This window comes from Artibeus jamaicensis, unplaced genomic scaffold, assembly GCF_021234435.1.
Source record: "Artibeus jamaicensis isolate MK-2021 breed Jamaican fruit bat unplaced genomic scaffold, CSHL_Jam_final contig_241, whole genome shotgun sequence".
NCBI classification, from domain to species: domain Eukaryota; kingdom Metazoa; phylum Chordata; class Mammalia; order Chiroptera; family Phyllostomidae; genus Artibeus; species Artibeus jamaicensis.
In genome coordinates this window covers 8,035,195-8,045,112 of record NW_026521509.1, presented here as the reverse complement: position 1 = coordinate 8,045,112, position 9,918 = coordinate 8,035,195, and the positions used below count along the sequence as shown (strand labels likewise).

The window sequence follows — 9,918 nt, the reverse complement described above, 5'->3', positions numbered from 1 at the left end:
GGGTCAAAGAAAAAAGAAAAAAAGAGAAATAACTCATGGACACGGACAATGGTGTGGTTTTGTGAGGGGAAAAGGGGGTGGATGGAAGTGGAAGAGGATATAGGGGATAAATCACCATGGGAAAATACAGTAAAATACATGATGATTCAAAAAAATTAAAAAATAGCCCTGGCTGATGTGGCTCAGGGTATTGAGCACTGGCCTGTGAACCAGCGGGTCACCAGTTTGATTCCCAGTTGGGGAATCAAACACATTGGGGAATTCTTGCATGCCTGGGCTGCTGCCGGGTCCCCAGTGGGGGGCGTGCAAGAGGCAACCACACACTGATGTTTCTTTCTCCCTCTCTTCCCTTGTGTCTAAAAATAAAGAAAATCTTTAAAAAAATGTAAAAATTAACATAAAATCCTGGGGTTTTTTTAAGTTTCTCAACGGCGCTGTTAATTCTCCTTTTACTTTTTTAGAAAGTCCCCCCCACCCTTGCCCTGAGAACCCCCAGCCCTTCTCTGAACCCTTTCCAGCCTCCTACCAATTTCCCACAAACCTTCTTCTCAACCTTCCCTTGACCTTCCCCCCCCATCCCACCATACCTCATTGCATCTTCCCCCACCCCAGCCATTCTCCTACTGTTTCCATCTCTCCCTGCCCCCATTACCCAGTGACCCATCACTATCCCAGGGATATTTATGACCTCCCCCAAACTTTTAGCCTTTTCTAATCCCCTCACTTCCTCCGAATTTACTTATCCCTATCCTCTTCCCTCTGCTAAGCTAAGAAATAATTCAAACACCAGTAGAAATTGCTAATGTTTATTGATTTTTAAAAAAATACCACTTGCAAATTTATTTTTTATTGGAAATATATTGTTGTGCTAGAGAAAATCTTGATAAGAAAAAAATAAGGTCAGTCTAACAACTATACTTTCTTTATGTTAGTTTCTAATATCTATTCTCATGCATATTGTTAGTATAAATGCTAATTAAAACAGCCCCACAGTAATGCGGGGTTCAAAAGAAAGGGGCATGCAGTTTTGGTGAAAGAAAAGCAGCTCAAATTCGTCAGGTTTAGTCCATGATCCAAGAGGCAGGGTCGTTGTACAGGTAGCCTTTGTTCATTGCCAGAGATTCAGTGGAAGTTTCTGGAAGCAGCAAATGCTGATGACAGCTGAGGTAACAGAAGACAGCTTGCCAGGAGCAGTCACTAGGACACAGGATCTACCCAGCAATTATTTCATCACGACGTCTTCTATTCCACCTGTGCTTGAAGCAGTTGTAGTGACAATAACGAGATGGAAAGGACACAGTGCGGGTACTCCACTCTATGTTTGGATCGTGTGTTTCAAGCCAGTGGATTCCAAGAATCAGAGGGTATCGTGGTGCATGAATAATATCAAACTGGAGCTCTTCGACGTGGTTTCCAATTTTAACTTCAACAGGTGGTGTTTCCTTAGTTATGGGTCCATTAATCAGTGGACGTCCGTCTACTGTTTCGAGCATCAGAGGGAAGATGTTATTGCGGATGGGCAGCTTCTCTCGAAGAACCACAGAATGGTCAATGCTGTTCCTGTAGGAGCCTGAATCCACCATTGCTTGCTCGAAGAATTGTCGTCTTCCCAGTCGAATTTCAACAGTAAGCCATAGGGTACGGGACATGGATATTGGAAGTGAGGGGGATGCATATTTGTAGATTGGCCCGCCCGGGTTCCCCCTTACCGCCGGGCCTCGAAGTTTCCCGCCTGCTGGGCACGATGAGGCTTCACAGGGCAATCTCTGGCAAAATGACCGGGATGACCACAGTAGAGGCACAGGTGGCCAACACGGCGGCGTGCCCGTTCAGCTTCACTGAGGTGTGGGCGGTTGTTTACCTCCTGCACAGGTCGGTTTTCAGCTGGTGGACTCTCAGGCCCAGCTCTCTCCCCAGAGGCATTTGCCCCTTCTGCATTTACACCAGGCTTACCGCTTTGCTTCTCCTCTATGCTGATGCACTGGGTGATCAGATCAGAGGGGTTGGTGGCTGGGCTTGTCTGAGACAGTTCATCTCGGATAGAACTAGCAAGCCTTTCCTGAAACTGGATGCAGAGGGTACTTTCATCCCAGTTTAGCACCTGAGCGATGAGGTGGAAGCGGGTCACACACTGGTGGACAGGGTCCTCCCCCTGGCAGAGCTGACGGAAGTGTTGGTTGGCATCATCCATGGTTTCTAGGTTGTCAAAAGCATCCTGGAGCACTTGTATGAAGCTTTCAAATTGCTCCAGCAGGGGGCTTTGAATCTCTAGTAAGGGCTGGAACCACCTTCCTGCCTCACTTGAGAAGCGATTGCCAACAAAGCTCACTAAGGCTGCTTCTGTGGGAGACAGGTGCCCTCTGACTCTCATGTAACTATTCAGCTGAACCAGGCCCTCAGGCAACTTCTGGGCCTTCCCCTTCAAGGCTAAAGGGTATTCTAAGGGGGAAGCTTCAGCCTCTAACCCACTGGGGAACTGTAGCAACTCGGAAGCCTCTGGTGTCTCAATAGCTATTAGGTCCTCCAGGGGCTCCTGGGGCGAGTGAGACTCCAGAGGTTCCTGGGGAGCCTGAAGCTCACAGGGCTCCAGGTATGTTGAGGTCTCCTGGCCTTCTGGTGTCTCCTGGGGCTCCTGAGCATTTGGAAGATCCTGCAGCCCTGAATTCTGTGCCTCCTGGGCCTCTTGGGCCTCTTCGGTATCAGGGGCCTCTTGGGCCTCCTCGACTCCTGGGAGCTTGTGGTCCTCCAGGGCCATCAGGGGCTTCTCGAGCTCCTTAGGCTCTGGAGGCTTTTGAGACTCGCAGGCCAATGAGAACCCATGGGCAGTTGGAAGTGCCTGGGGCTCTCTGGGCTTCTGGGGCTCCTTAAGCCCTGGGGAATTTGGGGGGTCCCAGGATGCTGAGGGATCCGGGGGCTTGGAGGGGTTTGCGGGCTCCTGGGTGGCTGCTCCGGGCTTCTGGAGCTCTGGGATCTGGGCCTGCAGGGCAGCATTTTCTTCCATCAGCCTCTGCACCTGGGCCTGCAGAATTTCATTCTCTAGTTTCAGAGCAATATAGGAGGCTGCAAAGTCCTCCACCATCTTTTGAGGAAATGGGCTTGCTTGGGCAGTTTGCTGCCAAGAGAGATTGCGTGAGCTCTTGTGAGGCCTCTCTAAGAGCTCGTCACAGGCAGATGTCAGGCTCCTTGAGTTTTCCAGGAGGTGGGGTTGTGGGCCCTGCCAAGGTTGATTAACAGGAGCCTCTGGGGAGCGGCAGAGGGAGGTATCTCGTGATACACTGTGAAGAGAGTAGGATCTGAGGATCAGAAACTGTGGAAAGCACTCATTCAGAATAAATCAGAACAAAGCCTGCCCGACAGTGCTGGGTTCCTTTCACCGTTGGCTCATATTTACGAGCTGGGTCCTATATGCCGGCTCTGACCCCGTGACATTTTACAAACAGCATCTGACCCAGACTGTGCATGTCATTTTGCATTCTCCTGTTGAAACTTAACATGATATTAGAAACAATTTCTCCATACTCTTTTCTGTTTTACATAGTCTTGAATTTCTAATGTCTGCTTCATTTCTCAGTGTGACACTTGGATTTTAACAGCTGCTTTCAATGACTAACTCATTCGAGCACTGTGGGAATTTTAGGCTCTGTGGTGGGCCAACCCAAGAGATATTTTTGGGTGGCTGGGGTAGGAGGTGGGGGGAGCTCGTTCTGACACCTCAGAAATCATACCCGGTAAGTAACCGCACAAGACCAGCCACAGGAGAAAACAAGCAATCGTTGACTAAATATATATGTGTATATGCGTTAGCAGACACATGCATATTATTTATAAAATGGCTCAAAATAGTTAAGAAAATAATCTTTATAAATGTACGTTACCATTCAGAGACAGTCCAGGAGCTCTGCTGTCTGCGTACCCATCGCTGAAGAGGGAAGTGTGTGAATGGCTGCGGAGGCTTTGCCTTTTCTGCACACACTGAACTCAAACAAACACACCCACTCCCAGAACACGTTCCAACTCTCCTCTGTAACGTAGCTATTTTGAGTGTGGAAGAGTTTTTTTGACAGTACCTCACAGTTTAGAGCCGCAAGGAAAGTAGGATGCTGCACCAATGTGAGACAGCCTCATGTACTCACTCCTTAGTTACATTAATAAATATTTGGCCAGGAAATTGGGAGTAATACCACTGCCCTTGTGAAAAGTTGCAAACATTTCTGAATGACCACAGTGGTTTGGGACTTTAATTTTTTATGTCTGTCTCATATAACCTCCCCTCACTCTATCCACACTGGGCTGTTTGTTTAATTCTTACTCAGAGAGCAGCCTGCAGCCCCTCGGCCCCTTCCCCCGCCCACCTATTCAGTCCCTAGGGTCCCTCCCTGCAATGTTTTCTTGGAAATGTTACCATGGACAGATCTAGGCAACATATAATAGGATAAGACTGTGGATGAGGCCAACTTTGTCAAAGGGTACTTGTAGCAGATGTGCGGGGTCCCGGGCTCCTTCTGAATGCCTTAGCCCCGGTTTCCCATCTTTCCTAGAGCCTCTCAGGGGCTCTAGGCAGCACTCAGGTGTCCACTAAGGGCTGAACACTTGAGAATTAACCTTGTGCAAGATCTCACCTTCTCTTCTCATGGCAAATCCCAGGCACCCTCTGGACACGGACCATTTGGCCATTTTAGGTTAAGGCTCAGGGGCGGCTGTTTTAATCCCAGTAAAGAGTGGGGTTGGGGATTGTCTTTGGCCACTTCAAACCACAGATCAAGTCAGTCATGCTCCCAGGTCGCCTTGAAAAATGGTCAGTTCCACGTTAGTAAGCATAATAGGATAAACCCTGGTGGTGGAATATGCCCAAACCACAGCAAATGGACAGGCTGGACTAGCCGGAGCCGAATGAAGAGGCTTTGAAAAGAAAAGGAAAATATTTTGCAAATCAGGTTATATTTCCTTCCTCCCTCTTAATGTTTTATTCTTTAGAAAAACACCACACATAAAAATACTGCCATCATCAGGGAATAACGTGTTCTATTTATGTGCATTTTTCAGATAACTGAAGACTTCCCTTGGAGAATCCAAAACACACAGTGGATATTTACCTTACCAGTTAAAGAAAATCAGAGAAATATTTATAGCAAGGACTACACTCCTTTCTCCATTCTTAAGTAAGTGATTTTGAGCATAATTTAATTGATTTGTTAATGGTTTGGGGTCACACTTACACAAACCAGTTCCTTTCCTGTGTTGTAACACCATGTTGCCTTCTAAAAGCTGGGAGAGGTATAAAGAGGCCCGTCTCCAAATTCAATATCTCCCAATTGCTATGCTTTCCAACTTCTCGTAATTTATTTTCCTTTTGTATTTTATTTACTCTTTTTGCTATCAGGCTGTCATAGAAGCCTTTACAAAATTGTTACCCATATGCCTGTCTCTAGGAAGTATATATAAATTTGGCAAATTATTTAGTCCTTTTAAAACTTAGTCTAAAACTCAGTGCATGAAACTGTAAAATTGAGCTATTAATTGTACTTTATAGAGTTGTTATAAAGATTTAGTGAAATAATGCTTGGAAAAGATTTAGCACACTTCCTAGCAGCTAGTAGTAGTCAATACATGTTAATAAGAAGAAGCAGGAAGCTAAACAAGAAAACAAACAAGCAAGCAGAAAAAAAAAACCCCAAAGACACTGAAATAGAGAACAAGGGGACAGTGACCAGAGGGGAGAAGGAAGGGAAGTTAAGGGGAAAAAGGGGGAGGGATTTGGAGGAACAAATAGGAAGGACACAGAGAGGAGAACTAAGGGGGGTGGAAATGGGAGGGAGGTGGGGAGCAAGGGGTGGGGGAGGCTGGGATGGGAGAAATAGACAAAAAAACTGTACTTGAAAAATAACTAAATAAAATTTAAAAAAAAGAAGAAGCCACAGTAATCTCACTTGCTTTCTAACTACCTGTGAATTGGAAACTGGATAGGTAAACTTGCTAGAATTGTATAGGGCTGACCAGACACTTGCCTATAATGAAATCTACAGTACATGCACTTTATGGCATTGATTTTTTTTTCTCACTCAGAGGGTTTTTTTTTTCTTCTTGACTGGGTTATGGATGATTTACTTTACCAAATAATATGCTAGAATCAGAACTGGTGGCACCTAAGTGGGAACGATGAGATGATGAACAAGGGGATTATAGAGCAGCCAAGATAGATGTTTAAAACGTCCATGGACCAAAGCACGGAACAGTGCCGTGCCTACAAGTCTATTTACCCAGTGGGTTAACACGGGGGCCTTTTTTACCCTCTCTCACCCCCTGCAAAAGAGCAAAGACCAAATTCAATGTTCATAAATACAAGTTCCAAACTGCCTAAACATAGAGAATTATTCTGAGTGGAAATAAAGTGCTACACTGACTTTCTGTCAAAATGCCCGAAGTAGTTTTAATATCCTGAATTAGTCAAGTAAAAAAAGGAGAGGAATACATGCAAACTCTCACCATGATTCTCCTCCATTCTGATCCTTCTTATACTCACAACACCATCAAACGTATGGAGCCTTTTGACTGGTCATGAAAGCATTTTAAGTAAATGAGGTGTTGTTAACTGGGCAAATACAGTTTTAAGGAAAAAGAGAAGACAAATACATTCAGTGAACAGATATGAAAAAGAGTACAGTTATGCTCAGTTTCTTAGTAAGTTACACATGTTGATTGTTAGCTTAGGGAGAAAGGGAAGGGAAAGGTTAAATAAGATAAAATTCCATTTCGTACATTCCAGAAAGATTCATCGTTTTGTTTTGTCAGCACATGCACAATCTGAGACATTTGGGGTCTCTGCCTGGGTCTTCCTCCCGAAAGCTGGGTGGGCTGCATCTCCAAGGGGCGGAAGCTCCTACTCCTCCCTCTTCCCACCCTGGAGAAAAGTCAACAGGACAGGTTAGTCCACAGGTCCCTGGCACAGTGCCCAACAACCCCTCAGGGGCAGTCCCACCCCAGTGTGTATTTGGTTCAACCTGTTATTCTTCTAGTTACATTAGACTTGCAGCCTTTTCATAAGTTTAACCCATAATGTGCTTAGCACACGTTGAAACTTTTCACTGCCGTCAACACCATACAGCGCTGGGACAGCATGAGCTCCCCAGTCCATTAGAAGTTGCAAAGCTTTCCAAGAATTTCCCTCACTCATATGACTGAGATCCAGAACACCCGGTTGTGAAATAGAAGCAGGGTCCACCCCAGTGCACTTCTGAAGGAGTCAAAGTTTGTCAATCTTTTGTCTCCCTTTATAACATGTACCATCTTCTCAGTTTATTCGATGTTATTTTTTTATTAAATGTATTGGGGTGACAGTGGTTAACAAAACCATACAGGTTTTGCGTGTACAACTCAACAAAACATCTCATTTTGTCTCTTGGCCTGTGCATACTCAGGTGACCTTACCCCTTGATCAGCTGCCACTTTGGGAAAATGTATCCTTATTGAGATATGAACTCATAGAGTTTGGAAAGAAATTTCTTAGGGGTGTTTGCATTTTCATTTGACATTCTGAAAGGCTGCAGCCATGCCAAGGCCCTTTGTGGGTAGAGATATTCTGGGACAGTGTTACAAGTTTGACATCCTTCAGATGATATCGCTAAGGTGGTCCTATATTTTGTTTTCTTATCAGGCTGGCCTACTAGAGCTGCTAGTGTTAGCATGCTGAGTTTCTCAATCATTTCATTAAACCCTCTTGTACTGACAAGGCTGCCCTAGCCAAGGGCTTAAGAAACCATCTTCACAACCTAACAGAGGAAGAGAGGGTCTCTGCGTCTTTACTATAACCCGTCTCCTGTGGGTTGTACTTTTTGTAGGGATCTGGACCTTCCTGGAGCCCTGCTCTTTGGGGTTTCTCAATGCTGGTTCACTCAGAAAGCAGACTAAGTCCAAGCTGGTGGCATCAGCTTCAAGAAGAGAGAGAGGGAGAGGAAGAAAAACAGAGAGAGGGAGGGGGAAAGAGAGTGAAGGTAGGGTAGGAAAGAGGGGAGAAAGAAAGATGGTATGAGAAAATCTAGAAAGAGCCCTGGTTGGTGTGGCTCAGTGGATTGAGTGCCAGCCTGCACACCAAAATGTCTGGTTCAATTCCCAGTCAGGGCACATGCCTGGGTTGTGGGCCAGGTCTCCCATACGGGTTGCGTGAGAGGCAACCACACATCGATGTTTCTCTCCTTCTCTGTTTCTCCCTCCGTTTCCCTCTCTCTAAAAATAAGTAAATAATATCTGTTAAAAATTCGTAAAAAATAAAAAATATATAAGTAATTTACTTATATATTTTCGAAACAGAAAATCTAGAAAGAAGTTTCAAAACTCAGCATGTGTACATTTTGGTCAGTTAAAGATACAATTTAATTTAATGCCTCAGCATTTTTAAAATCGCAGGAGACTATCTTTTAATGCTTGGGCTTATCACTAGAGGTCTTAATCAGGCAGTGGGGGTGGCATTGGCTCTGTAGGTTTACATCGCTAAGGGGGGTTGTGGGGGACCCTCAGGGGAACTGGACAGGAGGGTTGGAACATGCTGATGGGAGATGCAGCAGTGAATGGGGGTGCTGACAAGGGAGTACACCCAGCCCTGCCAGCCCCACATTTTTGCTGTGCAGTTCAAAGGAGATAATAGTTGTGAAAGTGCTTTGAAAAAAATGTGCTAATGGAAACGGGTTTTGAAGTATGGTAGGCCTGGGTTAAATTCCCAGCTCTGGTCTTCACTACCTGTGTGATCTTCACCATGTTACTTAAATTCTCTGAGACTCATTCTCTTCATCTAGAAAATAGAGGGCAGAGGATAATCCTAGGTTATCGCTGAGTTGCAGTAAGGATTATAAATAACATTAATAACTGACAGTAGGCATTTGCTGAGTCGTAGCTGATGATAAAAATCACAATGATGGTGCAACAAAAGCGATTGCCAGTAATTTTCATGTTTCAGGTTCTCTATTGTGTCCAAACAAAATTTCTTTCAACTTTTTAATAGAAATCCACCATAATTAATACAACTTCTCTACAAATATGAACATCGAAGTGGTTAAAGGCACTGTGCTGAGGTTTTTCTTTGTGTGTGTGTATTTGGGGTGTGTATGCTGGATGAGGCGTATAAAGATGAATCTATGCAATGCTTTTTCTCAAAGAGTTGACAGACCAGTAAGGCAGGCAAAATATGCACTTTAGTATTAACAATGCAAATATCTCCTAGTGACAGATGTCACATAAGAGGTGTAGGTATAGTCCTATGATGGTGGGAAAAGAGAGCTTGTGAATGTGGTGGGCTGGGTGGAGGGAGTGAGCATGGAATCTGGGAAAAGAGGTGACTTTTGAGCAAGGCTATGGAGGTGGGCTTTGAAAGGAGGGTACTATTTGGTAATTCCACTATGGGTTGTGGGGCATTAGAATGGATTGAAGGAAATAGCACAGAGAAAGGCACAGGCCTTAGGAATTGCAGACTATAAATGGACAAGCTGCAGTTCAGTTTGGATGAAGCCTGGGGTGTGTGAAAGAAATGTGTAAGTTCACAGACATATCATGTTGTGTACAGCTACTCAAAGAGAAAGTTGAGATTTAGCAGACAGATGACAGTAAAAAACAAATGTTTATATATCTATCTGTTTATATCATCTATCTATGTATCTCTGGATTTTTAGATATATAGTCGAGAAATACATGATCCTGGCAATTTCTAACTGCCCTATATAATATCTTATTTACTAAAGTACTGGCATCGATTATGCCCCCCCCAAAGAATACTTGATAGACCATAAATAGGCTCTATCAGCTGATTTTATTTGTGGACATTTTAAAGAACTTCCTAATATGTGTTTTCTTAACATTCTGTAACTCTGCCTGTGATTTACCCCATGTTCAGAATGGGTAAATCCCACTCTTCCAAGCCAGGTATGAAATGGG

General features: G+C 44.5%; 1 protein-coding gene across 1 annotated transcript; it reads right to left on the bottom strand.

Moving 5' to 3' along the window:
• Positions 1-1,705: 1,705 nt before the first annotated feature.
• On the bottom strand, positions 1,706-4,054 carry RTL3 (retrotransposon Gag like 3). Its single transcript, XM_037132216.2, has 2 exons — positions 3,876-4,054; positions 1,706-3,275 (listed from the first exon to the last, which is right to left on the bottom strand). Exon 2 carries the CDS (start codon positions 3,077-3,079, stop codon positions 1,706-1,708), a length of 1,374 nt encoding a protein of 457 aa, XP_036988111.2. The 5' UTR covers positions 3,080-3,275; positions 3,876-4,054.
• Positions 4,055-9,918: the final 5,864 nt, after the last annotated feature.

Excerpts from the sequence above, each read along its gene's own strand:
- RTL3 (XM_037132216.2), bottom strand. The coding sequence starts at position 3,079 with ATGGTGGAGGACTTTGCAGCCTCCTATATTGCTCTGAAACTAGAGAAT.